The 17,725-nt window shown below is 48.1% G+C and overlaps 1 protein-coding gene across 1 annotated transcript in view; it reads right to left on the bottom strand.

The window, feature by feature from the left end:
- Window positions 1-1,446: 1,446 nt before the first annotated feature.
- Window positions 1,447-17,725, bottom strand: part of RAB11FIP1 (RAB11 family interacting protein 1) — a 31,362-nt gene continuing 15,083 nt past the window's right edge. Inside the window, exons 3-6 of the mRNA XM_002917239.4 lie at window positions 16,542-16,984; window positions 14,752-15,550; window positions 11,007-11,115; window positions 1,447-4,624 (exon numbers count right to left, since the gene is read on the bottom strand). Of these exons, the coding sequence (XP_002917285.3) occupies window positions 4,406-4,624; window positions 11,007-11,115; window positions 14,752-15,550; window positions 16,542-16,984 (1,570 nt within the window). The 3' untranslated portion in view covers window positions 1,447-4,405. The remainder of the gene's footprint in view (window positions 4,625-11,006; window positions 11,116-14,751; window positions 15,551-16,541; window positions 16,985-17,725) is intronic.

Below are 17,725 nucleotides of genomic sequence, written 5' to 3'. Positions count from 1 at the left end.
CCTGCTCCCATCTTCATTTAAAAATGTATCTAAATACGTAAGACATGGGGATGCACAGCGGAGGGAGTACAGTGAATACCGTCGGAGCTGTAGATGGGGACAGCTGGGAACTGGACCGACCGCGGTGATCACTTGCTAAGGTATACAAATGTCCAACCACTATGTTGTACACCTGAGACAAATATAATATTGTAGGTCAAGTACACCTCAATTAAAAAAATCCAAATTAAATTTCTTTAGAAAAATTAAGTGTATCTATTTGCATGAGGGGGGAAAATGCCAGGCAAGTAATCAAAATAAAAATGGTTAGTTACCTCTCTGTAGTGGGGAATTTAGGATCTCTTTTTTCCTGAGAATAAGCACGTATGACGTTATTTTGAAATATCTACAGACCAAGGGAGTGGACAACGGAGTGGAGGGGACAGGAGATGACACGCTCCTTCAGAGGCAGACGGGGAGAGGCCTTTACACTGAGAAGCCAAGACAGGAACCTGAAGGGACCAGACAGGAGTGGGCGATTTCCCAGGGAAGTTAGGGTCATTTGCATAATGAAACTTTCCTTCCCCATGACTCCTTCCAGAGGGCTTTTTTTTCTTTTCCTTAAGCTGAATCTGGAGGGCTGCTCTCACATCACTTTACATGCTGGCCCCACTGTTGACCACCAGTTGGGGTTACCAGGGAGGCCTCAGGGGAGCTCCCCTATCCCACCCGGGGGGCTTCACAGGCTCTGCCTGCCTCTGTCCCTCTACAGTGTGACTTTTGTCACCGAGCAAGAAAAAACGTCTCCTCCCTTTCAAGAGGTTGGGGCCCTTGGAGCACAGACTATGGTTCGGAGGCAGACAGACCTCTCACCTCATCAGGAAAGGCTCAGAGTTCCGGGAGAGCTGAGCTCAGGAGAAGATTCTCAGTGCTTCCCTAATACCATATATATACACACACACACAGAATATATAAATACTCAGAAATGAATAAACAAAGTTGACTGAACCAGGGATTCGGCTCCCAGATCTGGGGCAGTCTGAAGCCAACCTGAATTTAAATCGTGTCCCCACAGTGAAACTTTTACTCTTTAGGAAATCGGGGGTGGGGGTGGGGGAGTGGAGGGATCAAGGAAGGGACCTTGTTCATATGCTCAGCCAAAAGTGCCCGGTGCCAAGGAAAAGGTGGCAGCTCTTCGCAGCGGGGGCAGAGAATTCAACTGATGTTCTTCTGGTAAATGCCATGGACCCTGCAGGGCAAGATGAGGGACGTGTCACAGGGATCAGAGATGCCCCATCCTCTGCAGGAGAAAGGACATTGGGACCTCTGGGCACCAGGCAAGGTGGCAGCCACAGGAATCCAGGTGAGAGGCGCTCATAAGGTGACGCCTGGTCACTTCCCAGGAAAGGTTTTCCAAGTGACAGAAGACATTTTTATTGCACCCACATGAAAGTACAGACACAAATCTTTGGAAGGTAGTACCATTTTATTTAGTGTTGTAGAAATCTCAGGTTACTTCTTAAAAACAAAACCAAAGAAATTAAAAACTCCCAAACTAACATGACAGGCAATCCTTTTATGATCCAAAAATGCCGGGCGACCTTTCAGTCGGAGGGTGGAAGAGGTCAAGTTAGTAGCTCATATAACAGATACCGAGACACCACAGAGTGGAGGTCGGTAGGACTACCAAGAGACCAACCAAGCTCTCCACCGAAGGCAATTAACCTGTCAGCCTTGAGGGATCATTCATTCGTAGTTCTCAAAAAAAAAAAGAAAAAGATGGAGTGGGAGAAGGGACTCAGGGAGGGAAGATCCTGCCTAATTTAACAGTAAATTGCCTCCGGCCTTCAATTCGGTATGTGGCTGAGGGTCATGGGTCCTCCTGCCTCTCTGCCCTTTTGAGCTCCCGCTGTTAGCAAAGCTGGAAACCCACCCCCCCAACACGCTCCCTATTCGAGGGCACACACCTCCACTCAGGGTCAACAGCTCTGCCGCACGGCAAAGGGCAGACTTTCTTGTTCCTGCATTCTGATGTGTTAACACACAGGGATAAAATGGAGGGCAGGAAACCTGTCAAAGTCCAAGGAATGAGATGATAGGAAATAGGCAAAGGACTGACATTTTTTTCAGGAGGCTGACCTCCAACTGAAGTTCACTGCAAGGTGTTCAGTATTTTAATGTGATGCTTCCCGAAAGTACTGACTGCTCCTTCTGGAGGCAGCCAGGCAAGGCCAAGACAGAGCTACTCCTGGTTCCCCAGAACACAGCTTCCTCCCAGCGTCCTTCAGTCAGGTTCGCCGTTAGAGCAGCGGGAGGCAAGTCCCAACTCTCCTTGTGTGGGTGGGTACGCGCCCTCCGACACGTGCCAGGCAGAGGCGCCCCAACGCTCCGATTCACCAACCCCCGCTAATGGCTCAGGGCAGACTGAAGCTTTTCCTGGATAAAGCCTCCCCCCAGGCAGAGTCCTCAGGGACAGTCATGACCTCATGTCCCCCAGGCTAGCTACTTCGAGAGGTGTGGGAATGCTATAAATTGGATTTTTCTTTCCCAGCAGTGGTAGGAGCCAGACACCCTTGAAGTGAATTGTCCTTCATTCCCCAGAGTCTCCAAGTGGCACTTCAGAGCACAGGAATTCCCTCTTCCACCCAGACGTCCCTCTCAAACACTGACCGAGTTACACACCCGAGGTCCTAGCCGCAGCCAGATCTCCAGACCAAGCACCTCTTGTGAACAATGCGGTCTCCACACTGGCTCGTCTAAGGAGCAATCATTCAGAGCACGCCTGCCCCCACTGCCCTTGGGTTATCACAGTCAGAATACGTTTTTCAGTAAAAAACCTGTTGCGGAACGAAAATACGCATGTACGTTCTGAGTTGAGGTGAATATATGGTTCTCTTTATAGGGATGTAAATAACTCTCACAGCACTACGAAAATACAAGTCTTCGGGAAAGCTGACAGTGGTCCCCACTACTGTACGAGAGTATTAAATAAAACAGCTATAGATAAGCAAAAGCTGGTTAATCAAGTTACAGTATCACCCTTTAGATGAAAGTGTTCCAACATAACTAACATTGCAGCAAACGTGTGGTCCTGAAAACGGGTTCTGCTGCCAACCGTCCTGCCTCTTACCCCCCAGAGAACAAGAACGTACGGAGAAGAGACCCCAATCTCATAACTGTTGTTGCCTCAAGCCCTGCCCACCGCACTGCCCTGGGATCTTCTTCCGCCCTGGAGAGAGGTCAAGGTTTGATAAGGTTCTGTCACAACCAGGAGGAAAAAAAAATGAGCAACACAGAAACATTCTAATTCCAGTATTAGGTTCCGAACAATGAAACTACCTGAGGAATCCGACCCGGGGCTATTAGTTCAGAAGTGTCTTAGCTTTAAAAAAAAAAAAAAAAAAAAAAAAAAGGTGTGTTCTTCTAGATTTAAAAATACAGCCAACCAAAACAAAGTGTTCTCTTCTTGCGCTTTGTAATTTATGACAAGGGTAGGTGGGAAGTGCTAGAAAGTGTTGCTGAGGAAATCAGGGAGCCAAGCAAAGGCACTGAGGAGAACAGGCCACAGGAGTCCTACTGAGATCATTCCATACCTGGTGGAACCAAGATAGTAAATGCTTGGGCCACGCGATCCCTTCTCAAGGCATTGACGAGGCCACTCTAGGCAGCAGGAAGCCGGATGCCGGGAGACTCTGACCAACCCCCATTAAGTGAGTGCAAAGGGACCAGACTCCCTCTACTTTTCAGTGTCCACAGACAGGCCCCACGGATCGGTCAGCAGCACGCTGTAAGGCTAAAGACTAGTGGCAGCTGGGGTTCAGAAAAGGCAGCTTGTTCAAAATCTACGAGGCACACTCGGAGGCTCTCTTTAAACTCCCTGCTTCGGTCAAGCCGACAAGACCAAGTCCAAGAAGCCCGGAAGGTTTACAAGGTATCGAAACTTAGCACCTGCAGCCAAACGCCATCCTGAGCTACTCCAAAGCCAAGCAAGTATGTGCCTGGGCCTTCTCATTTCACCCCACACCTTACTGATGGGGCGGGGTGGGGGTGGGAGGACGTAGTTTTAAATGTCAATATCGAAGAAAGAAAATCCCAATGTTAAATACACGAGTAGCCCTGCGCCATCTGAATCTCTGGGCCAGGAGCAGATCTTATGACCACATCTCCGCTCAGAGCATAAAATATTTACAATATAGTTAAAGGCACAGTGGCATTTAAAAATAAAACCCTGGGAATGTACAGTAAAAGATTCATTGTAATAATTAACCTGGCTTCAGTTGGTGGAACTGACTCCTGCCAGATAACACGCAAGGGAGGCCGCTGGTGAGTTTGAGCCTGTAAGCTGGTTATTGGGCACACGGAGTCCTTGACCTCAGGAGCAGGTGGAAACAAACTCACAAAATCTTCTCTCTCCTAGGCTGACGATTCACATCTTTCCTGCCTTTTTGCCGGCCTGAGCCGGAATGCGGAGGATGTTGGGGGTTTCTTCCATGACCCTGACGAGCAGATTGTCAATGTAGTCCTCCAGCTCGCGAACCTGAAACTCCTTCTTGCTTATCGTCTCCTTCTGTTTGAGGACCAACTGGATCAGCTCATCGTGGGTTAGCTGTGCGTAAGCAAAGGCAGGGTCCGAGGGGTTGTATTTCTTTAGAAGGGGAGAGAAAGGGGAGAAAAAGTGGTAAAGTCAGCAAAGAAGGCAAATATCGGAAAGAAATATAAAAGAGGAAAATATTATTAGCAATCGGAGTCTCCTGGGAATGTGTTTTCAGTTCAGGGGGAAAACCGGTTTATTGACAAAGTGGTCTGTTAAGGACCAGAGAGTAAATATTTTAGGCTTTGCAGGCCGCACATGGCCTGTGTTTGTTGTCTGTTCCTCTTTGTTGTTTCACGTGTTCTTTCTGTTTTATGACTTTTTTAAAATGTAAAAACCATACTTGATCCTTGGCTCACGGGCTACAAACCCCTCGATTAGACTCTGGATCTGAGGTTTCAGGAAATGTAATGATTGGAGGTCTCTGAACATTACGAGCCGGCACAACGAAATATCGATACGAAGCTGAGAGCTCCAAGCGAAGGTGGCCCGTGAAGAAATCCTCATGAGAGAAGGTACGGGAGACAATGCTCACCCATCACCACCCCATGCAGCTGTCATCCTGGACCACTTGCTACTTCCTCGGTTACCCTCAGAAGGATTCCACTGCCACTCAGAGACCCCCCTTTCAGTCACTTGCTATTCAAAAAATATGCAGAGTCAGAGCTAAGTGCCACCACAGTGCACCACGCAGTCCTCACGCTCAGACATCATGGCGGCCAGTGCCAGGGCCGAGTGGCCCCACTCGTGCCAAGAGCAGGAGCCCTACGGAGTTACTCCAGCAGCATTTATAATCTGGGATGACTGGGGTCCAGCTGCAAAGTGACCAGGCCCACACCGTGAAGAAATGGTACCGAGGAAATGGTGTGACATGGTACCAAGTCTCCAGCTGGAGAAGCTAAGTCAAGAGCAGAATCGTCATTCCCTCTTTCGATGACAGCACGACAGAAGGCGCTGCTCAGGGCAGTACGCTGCCCGTACACTAGCCAGAAATCAGAGAGAAAGCCCACCCGTCTTGTCCTGGCTCGGAAGGAAAGCACAGGGCTCGCAGTCCTGGCTTTGAAGCACACGCCATCTCCATGCACGGAGCGGGTTTTCACCCAACACAGACTGCACAGGAGCAGGCGAGATGTTGGACTACTTTTTCGAAAAACCACTTCTCCCTTAATCCTTTTGTTGCTTTTGTTCTTTTAACTTGTTGAAGGCACACATTCCTCTGGACCTCAATCACCCTATTAGTAATTCTAAAACCATCTTCCACCAAAAAAGTGGAGTGTCTAGAAAAGGATTCCGGAGACTGGTTGTACAAGGTGAGTGTACGTGGCACTACTGATCTGGACACTTATGGTCCCTCGTGCACGGCTGCTGGGAACGCAAGCTGCTGCAGCCACTGGGGAAAACAGTATGGAGGCTCCTTAAAAAATTAAAAACAGAATTGATCCAGTAATGCTGCTACTAGGTATTTACCCAAAGAATACAAAAACACTAATTCGAAAAGATACATGCACCCCTATGCCTGTTGCGTTATTTATAAGAGCCGAACTATGGAAGCAGTCCAAGTGTCCCTCGACTGATGAATGGATAAAGAAGTGGTACACATACACACACACACACACACACACACACACACACACACACACACACACACTGGAATGTTACTCAGCCATAAAAAGAACGACATCTCACCATTTGCAACGACGTGGATGGATCTAGAGAGTATTATGTTAAGCGAAATAAGTCAGTCTGAGAAAGACAAATACCACAGGATTCCATTCATATGGGGAATTTAAGAAACAAAACAGATGGACAAAGGAAAAAAAGAGACAAACCAAGAAACAGACTCTTAACCGTAGCGAACAAACTGATGGTTACCACAGGGGAGGTGGCGGGGGAGTGAAACAGGTGAGGAGAATGAAAAATACACTTACGGTGAGCAGAGTAATGTATCAAATTGTTGAATCACTAAACTGTACACCTGAAACTAACATTACAATATATGTTAATTGTGTTTGAATTGAAAAAAGATTTTTTTAAATTTTTAAATGCTTAAGATGGTAAACGTTTTATGTTATGTTTATTTTACCACAATTTTTTAAAAAGGAGTTGCATGTCTGTTGATGTATCCTATCAAGAAAAAAAAGTACTCTTTGGAAACAATAGCCAAGAATGATGTCCTCGAGGGTTTTTAGATTATATCTCTGTCATACAAGGATTTTATTTATTGAAAAATGTGGATTGTATAAGATGCGGTGCAAGACAGTTTGTGAGACAGAAAGATGAAGAGGCGTCGCCTGGAGGCAGGAGCAGCAGGTGCTCCCCGAGAGGAGAGACAGGTCCCTACAGTGCCTCACACACTGGGGCTCAGGGACTTGGGAGAGCTGGACAACCCAGAGCCCACTGCTACACAGGACATCAGGACAAACTGCAAAGGTGGGGAGTGATAGCTCAACTAGACTTTGAAGATGAATTAAAATGAATTTTCCCCAGGGGTCCCTGGGTGGCTCAGTTGGTGAAGTGTCTGCCTTCAGCTCAGGTCATGATCTCAGGGTCCTGGGATCGAGGCCCATGTCGGGCTCTCTGCTCAGCGGGGAGACTGCTTCTCCCTCTCCCTCTGTGCTCTCTCTCTCTCAAGTAAGTAAATAAAATCTTTAAAAAAATTAATTTCTCCCCAAAATAACAGAGTTCTATTTTCACTATAAAGGGAATATTTCCTCATAATGGAAAATCTCAAATACAAAAGAAGGAAAAAATTATTAACTGGAACTCCAACACATGACATTTGGTTCTCTTATCTCTTCCTTGGTTTCTTTATGGTATGTTTTACAACTTTATTTTATTTTTTTTTTTTTAAGATTTTATTTATTCAACAGAGATAGAGACAGCCAGCGAGAGAGGGAACACAAGCAGGGGGAGTGGGAGAGGAAGAAGCAGGCTCATAGTGGAGGAGCCTGATGTGGGGCTCGATCCCGCAACGCCGGGATCACGCCCTGAGCTGAAGGCAGACGCTTAACCGCTGTGCCACCCAGGCGCCCCTGTTTTACAACTTTAAGCATCATGCAGAATATGGTTTTCAAGCGTTTTAAAATTATTACTTTGTGAGCATTTTCCCATCATTAAATTTTAGCAAAAATCATTTTTTTAAAGATTTTATTTATTTATTTGACAGAGAGAGAGAGAACACAAGCAGGGGGAGCAGGAGAGGAAGAAGCAGGCTCCCCGCTGAGCAGGGAGCCCGATGCGGGGCTCCATCCCAGGACCCTCGGATCACGACAGGAGCTGAAGGCAGATGCTAATGGACTGAGCCACCCAGGCGCCCCCCAACTTTTTTTTTTTTTTTTTTTTTAGCAAAAATCGTTTTTAATGGTTGCTTAAAATGTCATTATATTTTACCTATCTCTCTATTGCTAGATATTTAGGTTTTTTCAGTTTTCACAATTATATATAACATTTTATTAAAACGCATGAGCATAAATCTTTGACCACATCTCTAAAATACTTCCTTACAATAAATGCCTAGGGTTGAAAGGGCATGTACACTTCATACCTTACAAACCATGAAACAGCTATTCAATTTGGATTTCATAATCCAAAGGGGAAAGTATGTAAGACTTTGAAATCATTAGGCAATCCTAGATATACGACGATTTAAAAAATTATAAGAGAATCCAGCATTACAGAAAGTGAGCAACAGCCAGGGCCAGGTACAAAGAAAATAACCATTAATTCAAGAAAAAACAGTGCCCATTGTCACATATTTCCTTCCAGGATTTTTACATTGGATGTTCCCACCATAATTGTAATAATAATGACGTATATTCAAATTTGTGTCTAACTTTTTCCATATTAACAGGACAGATGATTTTTGGATCTAGTTGGCTGTATTATTTTTAAAGGGAAGTGTTAAAGCCACCTGGGTAAATAATACGCCCTTAAGTTACAAATCATCTATAAGGGATGGGGGCCATAAAATAGCAATCAAACAAAACAAAACCCAAACCCCAAAAACCCATTATGGTAATGATTCAGCTAGCTTTTCGTAACTTTAGCTATGCAATTTCTTTCCCTAACCTCTCTCGTCCTTTGCAACATTCCAAAGAGTAGTTACTTTTATAAATATTATTTATGGCTTGGTACAAAGCATCTGTTAGCAATCTCCAGGAAACTTTCCGTATTTGCTCCGAATATTTACTAGGTATGGTCCAGAACCAAGGGCTTTGTTGCAGGCAGCCAGAGGGACAGCCTCCGGGGCAGACAAATCATGAGCAAAATAAGCAGCAGTTGCCTTTGTTTTAAGGCAAGTTATTCTCTCAGTCAGGGCCAGGAGATAAGGCCCTGATTAAATGAGCTTTGAAGAATAAATAAAATAGGAGCCAAGGGGCTTGCTCACTTCCTGATGGCTAGGTGTTTGTTTCTCTTTGGAGCCCAGCTGCATTCCACAGTACAAGGAAGAGGGGTGGGAGGCTGCTCTGTGACCCTGGTCTTCATTACTGTCCCTTTCATGCTGTTCTTTCGCCTGGTTTCCTGGTAAATATCGTTAACTCCAGGAAAGTAAGTGCTGCCTCTTCTCCACACCCTCAGAGGCCCACCACGCTGAACTTATTTCTACTGACAGCAGTCCCCGGTAGTTCAGTAAGGAAATTCCTCTCCACATGTTTGAAACTCAACACATCCTTGGATCCTGGACTGGAAAGAAAACAGGAAAGCTAAGGAGCCCACCAGTCACTCCGTAAATCATTCTCCTCCAGCCCAGGTGATCATGAGTCAAAGACCAGAGGTTTGCAACGAGGCAGTTCTAAATCCTCTTGATTTTAGAACCAGAAAGGGCCGGACGGAGGCGCTCCACAGCAGAGATCATCTGGGAGGTTGGTTTGGTTTGGTTGGTGGGCAGGAGTTCTTTTTAAAGTTAGCCCAAGCTTTTGAAAGAGAAGAGATCCTCTAATCAAGCACTATTCTTCCTGGAAATGTAGCTTAAGAAGGGGAACAGTTCTATGCAAGAAATTGCTGACTATAGCATTATTCCTATTGAAAAACAGAAAACAACCCAAATACCCGATAACAAGGGAACAGTTAAGTAAATACTGGTATAACCATTTCAAAGAATAACGAAGTAGCAACATGCAAAAAATGCTTCTGACCTACCACTAAATGAAAAAGAGAATGGAACAGTGTTTCCATGCGGGCGATGGAACTGAAAAATCACCATTTGGCCGCTGCCATACTCACCAATGAATGAGAAAGCTTGCAAACGGTCGGTGAGGAACAGGATACTTAGAGTCGGAAATTAACTCCCCATGAATTTCGTACTGATTGTAAAGGGGGAAAATAGCAACTTTACACTAGAGAGCCTACTGGACACCACCTAAAGTCAGTCATCAGAGTTAACACTCCCACTACCACGACAAGCGGATATAATGAGCCCCCTTCTACAATGCACCGAGAAGGATGCGTGATTTGCACGGTTCATTCCTGCCAGGAATGTGTGACCTCAACCAAGCCATGGGAGATGGCAGACAAATCCAGACAGAGGAAAATTCTACAGAACAACTGATCTGAAGTCTTAGAGAATGTCAAGGTCTTGAGAGACTTCAAGAAGGCTGAGGAACTATTCCAGCATCAAGGAGCCTAGGGAGAGACGACAACAAAACAGCGAGAGATCCTGGATTGGATCCTGGACTGGAAAGAAAACAGGAAAGCTAAGGAGCCCACTCGTGAGACAACGGGTGAAGCTCAAGTAGGGGCTACAGATGAGAAAAGAGGGTTACACTGACTTTAAATGTCCTGACCTTGATTAAATGTCCTTATTCTTGGGAATTACACACTTAAGTATTTAGTGGTAAATGGGGCATAAGGTAGGCATCTTACCCTCCAATGGTTCAGACAAAAAAAAAGTATGTATATACAAAGAGAGAATGGACAGGGAAGGGGAGAGAGAGAGGGTGAAAATGATAAAGCAAATGTGATAAAATGTCAACAACTGATGAATCGGGATGAAAGGTTTATAGCAGTCCTTTGTGCTATTCTTGCAACTGTTTTGAAGTTTGAAATGATTGCAGAATAAAGTTTCAAAAAAGTACATCTAGGCAATGATGACAACCACAAGAATTTTACATTCTTGCCAAAAGATAGGAAAGGATACACAGGGGAATGAAAATGTCCGACTGGAACGGACCAGACGGTGGGTGACATTTTCTTCTCACTAAAAAGCAGCACCAGTGAGACCCAAGCAATCCAATAACTAAGTCACTCTCAGGAGAACAGCAGTAATCCCCTGGGAAGTGTAGAGGCTTCCAAAGATTATCTGAAGACCCAGCTGTAGGTATGGTCAAGTCATTCCTGGCATTACCTGCTGCCCAAGAAGGTGTATGCGACGGTGACTCTGGAAACCGGTTTTTTATAGATCCCTAACTAGCACGCCTACTTCCTGGAGGAGACTTACCTTCATCGTGGTTTCATTGATCAAGTTCTCACTGATGATGGTGGCAGTGCCCAAGCTGGAGTTAGCAATCTTGGTGCCTGTTGTGTTCATCGGCTTCACGGGCTGAAGTCTAAAGAGAAGGGGATAGGATCCTTAGACCTTTCAGTAACGACAAAACCGAGAAACTGTCCATCTCACGGATGGCAGCCGGCGAGACAGACAAGAGGGCAGAGTGGTGATGTGTTCTGTTCACACCTCCAGTACAACACGCGCCAGCGTTCCTGTGGAAACGAGGGCAGTCGGCACTAGCAGCCACATGCAGGCCCACCAAGCACACCTGAAAGCCCCGCGTCCTGATGCTCCCACAAGACCCCTGGTCTCATTATCAGCATCAGAAGAACATTAGTCAGCCTCTTACTTTTGGGGCAACACAGCCTAGGACCCGCACCGGGGGTTCCCTACCGAGCCTCCCATTCCTCAACAGTAAAGAAGAGTCCGGAACAACCCACTTCATGTCGGGTGGTGCTCGGAGCAAACTTTCTACGCCGCTACGCTCTATCACTCCGTGTCGCTTGGTTTCTGATTCTAGGAGGATACGGGTCACAAGACATCGCTGCAGCTGGAGGGCCCCAAATCTGACTGTGCAGAGTGATTCCTAAGCTATCTCTGAAGACCGTCACTGTGTTCCCCCTACAAACCCGGGAGTGTCTTGAAGACATACTCCCACCATGGGGGGGACCCTTTGAAAACAGGCCCTACCAGCAAAATACGCGGGATGGACCTTCGGGACAGCCGTGCAGTTAGAAAGCCGGCACCTCTGTGGGCAAAAGGCAAAGGGTTGGGGGGCGGGGGGCAGACGGCATCACTCCCACGGATCAGACAATCTTCCCCGACTCTCACCTGTGCTTGGCTGACCCCGTTCCCGCGCTCGGCTGAGCAGAGACTGGATGTGTCTCTGAGGGTGAGACCCAGGCCTGAAGAAGCGGCTTCCTCTTGCCAGAATTTTCCACTCTACCAACGGAGCCCTCTGCTGTTGCTTTTTTTTGAGATTCTGCTGTTCTGGTGTGGTGAGTGTCAGCGTGTGGGTGGCTGGGGAAAGAGTGTGTAACAGGAAAGGTCGCAGAAAAGGAGGGGCTGGATACAGGAGAATCCAGGGCCGTATCAGGAGGCTGGCCTGGCCTCCCATTTCCCATCAGCTTTTCCTTCTCGCCACCGCCAGGACCTGGCGGCTGTTCATCCAAGCGTGAGCTCCTGCCAAGGTCTGCGTTATGAATTCGCGAAGCTGCACCGGGCTCTGGAGAGGCTGTAACAGACGCGCTGGGTGCTTCTGACCTGAGGTCGTGCAGGCTCTCTGTGGGCTCTGCCCACCCGTCTGCCTCGCCCCTCGGCCCCTTTTCCACCTCAAGACCGGCAGGTGACACACTCACAGAAGGAGGTCCTCCTTCCAGGGCTGCCACCTGGGCTGTCTCTCTGTCCTCTTCAACCTGATCCACACTCTCGTCATCGGATGCCACTTCGGGAATGGAAGGAAGGGTTAAGGCCAGCTCAGCCGTGACTGGAGAGTTAACACCTGGGGTAGAGTGAAGGCCACTCAGGGGATCGGAGAGTAAACCTTCGTGATCATTGGCTTTGCTCTGATTTTGAGCCGTAAGTGTATCGTCTGGCTCGATCCTCAAGAGTGGAACGTTTTTCCCCGAGCTTGCTTCACTCACGGGGCCTTCGGAGCCGCTCTCGTGGCAGGAGGAGCGGGGACGGGGGTCTGCCACGGGGGCCGGCGCACCATACTCCATGGGTCCGCGTGGGGACACGGCCTCCCTCTCTGCATCCTCTGCAAGGAGAGACCCGGCGGCCTCCCCGTCTGACATGTCTCCTTCACGTGTCAGCTCCTGTGGATGACTTCTGTCCTCTTCCACCGACCCGGCGGACCCCTCCAGCTCCTCTTCCATGAAGAGCTGCTCAGAAAATGACACGTGCTTCCTGACTTTCTTTCGACTCTCGCCGACGTTCTCTTCGTGTCTCTGCGTCACGGAGCCAAGAGTGGGAGATGATTCTCCCATCTGAAGAGGGGGTCCGGCTTCCTTCGTGGCAGAAGTCATGCCGCCTTCCTGCAGTCTGCTCTCCCCTAATGAAGCAGATGGACTCCCCGAGGCTGTGTTTGCCCCCATCAGAGGCTTCCCCACTGGGCTTTCCATCTGGCCACTTCTGAGCGAAAGGGCGAATGTTACTTCTTGGGTCTCTTGAGATGAGAGGACGTAGTCTCGTTCTGAGGGGGGATAACCCAGAACTTCTTCCCGGTGCCCCGTTTCAGGCTGCTGCAGGAGAGACTTTTCTGAGTCATTACCGATGGTGCTCTCTGGGCCGATCTCACTGGTCTTCCTCGTTGGAGAATCTTCCATCCCTTCACACGCTGGAGTGGGCAGCTTTTTGGAAAGTGACCCTGAGGCACCAGAAATAGTCTTTGGAACTTGTGTTAAACTCTCCCTTGGCAATTCTGCTTTAAGGAGCAAAGATGGTTCTTCAGCACTGGCCTGGCCCTTGTCTGTGGAAGGCCAGTTTTCAACCGGCGTGGATGTGGAAATGGGAGATGAGAAAGAGAAGACAGAGGGAGACTCAGAGGACGGTGTCTCTGCATCATGCCCCGATTTAGAAGGGACAGGTGTCTGGCCAGAACTGGAAAGAAGAGCAGAAAGAAAGAGAGGAGAGGCAGGGGAGGAAGGAAGCCTGGCTGTGGGTTGAGCCTCTGGAGACACGTCCAGTCTGCAAAAAGGACAAAATAAAATCTGCAGGTCAGTTGCAGATGCAACGTGAGAGGCAAGAAACACAAATAAAGTTGTTCCAAAGGGGAGAACACTTTTATACTTGGGGCAGGATCTTAGGAAATTAAAGAAGGAACATCAATTACTTCACGTACAAAAGGGACACTTTGATCACCAACACATCTGCCACGCGAAGGGCTGTTGCAACACAAACGAAAGCTCCAGGTACAGCAACAGCCCACAGTTTCTTTTGGTGATAAACAAAAACAAAAAGCATCTACAAAGTTCGAGGCAGTAGACGGTGCACCTCAAGGCAACAGGCACCAGTGTTGGAGAGGAACCGTCCGTGTGTGTGTCTGTGTCTGTGTGTCTGTGTGTGTGAAATCAAAGCAAGCAGAATCTCAAAAAAAGTCTCTCCCACCCCAGACCACAGAAACTCTGTGAGTGTGCATGTGAGTCAGGCTGACAGCAGAAAGCCCCCGACGCTCACCCAGGCTCTTGCAACGAGATGCACACTGAACACGCAGAGAACTGTCACAGGCACGCGTGAGAGGGGACCAGGGGTCTCCCGTGCCTACGCACCAACGCCAAATTGCAAGGGGAAAGATATCATCTGCCTCAAAGGGATATCTGTGACAGGAACTTTAAATAAACACATGTTCTGCCCAGACCACAACCAAAACCTGGCATGCCCAACTCGCAGTAGTCGGAACCTGCTACAAACCAAGGCACTCCACTGGGGGCAGCTTATCATACTGAGATGGACACAGCATGCCTGCTGGCCGTGGCTCTGGGCTGAGACATATCACTGTAATCTGTGCAGGGTGGGCCGGCCAGGCAGCCAGGCAGGCAAGCAGGCAGGATGGGCTGGTAAAAATAACTCAGGCTGTTAAATGCTTGCCACACACAGGTACCACCCTGCAACCACATGCAAGATGTGCTCCACCGGCAGGCCTTGCTGATGACCGAACAGCGAGGTGCAGGCCTGCACGGGGGCGGCTAGGACTCACCGAGGCTTGACAGCTTTGGTCTGTGGTGCCCTCGCAGAGCTGGCGGGTGGTGTAGGCTCCGACCTGGGCTCTGGGTCAGCTTCTGGTTCTGCGATCTGCACTTCCTCAAAGGGATTCAGGGATTTACCCCGTCCTGAGACGACAGGCAGCGTGTCCTTCTCAGATCTTTTCAGTAGGTCTTCATCAGGCCCCAGCTGGTCCTCCCTCGGCTGCACTTCCGTCAGCGTGCCTTCCCTCTCCTTCCCCGGGAAGACAGGCGGGCTTCGGCCCTCACTGCCCTTAGCCACATCCTTCTTTCCCGTCACCAGAGAAAACAAAGAGGACTTCTTGTTCTCCTGCTTCTTGCTCTCTTTGGTTTCCTTTACAGCCTCCAAGCTCACCGGAGCCACATTCTCCCGCACGTCCCCACTGCCCTGCGGCCGGTAAGACGGCAGCGACATGGACTTCAGGCAGTCCTTTGGGGAAGACTCAGAGAACCGCCTGTCGGAAGACACCGCCCCTCCGTCCCCAGGCTCCTTCCAAGACCGCGGAGCCAGGTTCTCGGTGGAGGAGAACAAATGCTTCTTCCTGAAGCCCTGGGGGGACGGAGAAGGGGAGGGGGTGCTGTCCTTGGTCTCGCTCTTGGCTTCCGGCTGCTCCATGTAAACGTGGTTCCCATTGATACAGACATTAGAGCGAGAAAGGACGTCGTTCTTAGACCGAAGGCCGCCAAGAAAGAGTCCTTCCTTCTTGGGAAGATTGAAATTGATCTGGTTCCGTTGCTTAAGATCTGCACTGTCTGTTCTCCTGTGAGACATGACTGTGGGAAGAAAAACAAAGATCAAAAGGAAACAAGAAGTTAAATGGCCGGTTCACAACCGGAAGGGGGTGACCCTCATTCGTGTCTAAATGCATTTTTGGTTACAGGCATGGGGGTGCGTTACTGGCGTCTAACAGGCGGAGGCCAGGGATGTTGTTAACGATCCTACGAGGCACGGGGCAGCCCCCCCAACAAGGAATTACCTGGCCCCAGCTACGACAGTGCCGAGGTTGAGAAACCCTGCAGTAAGCCAATGAGAAAGGCAGAATCTGGCCAACAGTACGGATTTGGTCATTGAAACTGAAGTTCAAATCCACGGTTAATTCACAGTTAAAGGAATGAGGTTCCTCAACTTTCATTAAGGATGATTCCCATGAGGGTTAAACACATTAATAGGATCTCAATAAATACCTGGTGAGTTCATAAAATGTCAGAATTACTCTAAGGTTCTATGATTTTACCCTTAATTAAAAAAAAAAAAAGCCTGGATACATGCATTCTGTTAACTCCAAAAGCTTTTCTAATATACATCAGTTACAGAGCCATTTTATTCTTTTTATTCTTTATTTTTTCTTTAAAAGATTTTATTTATTTATTTGAGAGAGAGCACAAGCAGGGGGAGTGGCAGAGGGAGACGGAGAAGCAGACTCCCCACTGAGCAGGGAGCCCAACATTGGGCTCAATCCCAGGACCCTGGGATCATGACCTGAGTCGAAGGCAGATGCTTAACGGAGCCACCCAGGTGCCCTGAGCCAGACATTTTAGAAAGGGAATTTATAGTCTTAGAAACCAGAGGACTTAGAAATAGAGAAGCCTTTCTAACCCAGATTTCTAACCACCATCACGGCCATCGTCACCATCACCACCACCATCACCATTTCAGTGACCAAGGAACTGAATTAAAATCTTTCTCTTTAAGATTTGCTTCTTCTCTCTTAAACCAAAGTAGGCTGAGAGAAAGAGCCCAAGGAAGGAGGACAAGACAACTTACCATCTGACGCAGAGGAGGACTCATTCTCATTGTCGCCATCCTCCCACTGGGACTGAAAGTCTCCAGGACGGAGCAGCACTCGGTCTGACTTTGAAGTAGGCAGGACGGACATGGACTGGGAAAGCGGCGTTTTCTGCAAATTCGACTTGGAAAACAAGGTCTGGATCTTGGATTTCTTTTTCTTGTCTTTGGAAGGAGACTCATCATCACTGTCAGCAGAGGGTGTCACGCTGGCAATGACGGCTGAAGCAGTATCCGACGTGCTGTCCTTGTGCTTCCCCTTGATCTTGTCCTTCAGTTTCCCAAATGGATTCCGAGACTTGTCTTTCATGGAGAGGTCAAACATGCTAGCAGTCATGTTGTTTCTCATAAACTGGATGTCAACCTCAATTTCTCCTCGCTCTTTATCCTTCTTTCCTGGTTTGGATTTCAAGGTATACCACCTACAAGGAGAAAGACTGAGAGGTTACCTTTGAATCAAAGAGCCTAAACCAACGTTCACCATCCCCATTAACCAGCCTCTCTTCTCTGCTACCACCAACCTCTCATGTAAACACATTCCTGGGCTCTCTTCTTTGGAGTAGAGGGTGGGGAAGGGGGGATGAGGGCAGAATTTACAGTTTCGTGTTTGAGAAGACACCCACTAGGCAAAGATAGGATCTGATTCTGTACTTAATGTATAGTCACTTAAAATCTTGATTCAATAGCTATTTCTTTTTTTTTTTTAAAGATTTTATTTATTTATTTGACAGAGAGATGGCCAGCGAGAGAGGGAACACAAGCAGAGGGAGTGGGAGAGGAAGAAGCAGGCTCATAGCGGAGGAGCCTCATGTGGGGCTCGATCCCATAACGCCGGGATCAAGCCCTGAGCCGAAGGCAGACGCTTAATGACTGCGCCACCCAGGCGCCCCTCAATAGCTATTTCTAACAAAATAAATCAAACAAATATTCCATCCAATCATTTCCTGTGACTGCTATTTTTGTCAATAAGATAAAAATAGATCATACACAAACAGTTAAGAAGGCAGAATGCAAATTTACACATACATCTCAGAAAAAAAAAGCAGGGGCGCCTCGGTGGCACAGCGGTTGAGCGTCTGCCTTCGGCTCAGGGCGTGATCCCGGCGTTATGGGAATCGAGCCCCACATCAGGCTCCTCTGCTATGAGCCTGCTTCTTCCTCTC

The sequence above is a fragment of the Ailuropoda melanoleuca genome, chromosome 18, assembly GCF_002007445.2.
Source record: "Ailuropoda melanoleuca isolate Jingjing chromosome 18, ASM200744v2, whole genome shotgun sequence".
Classification (NCBI taxonomy): domain Eukaryota; kingdom Metazoa; phylum Chordata; class Mammalia; order Carnivora; family Ursidae; genus Ailuropoda; species Ailuropoda melanoleuca.
This window is presented reverse-complemented; position numbering and strand designations above follow the sequence as displayed.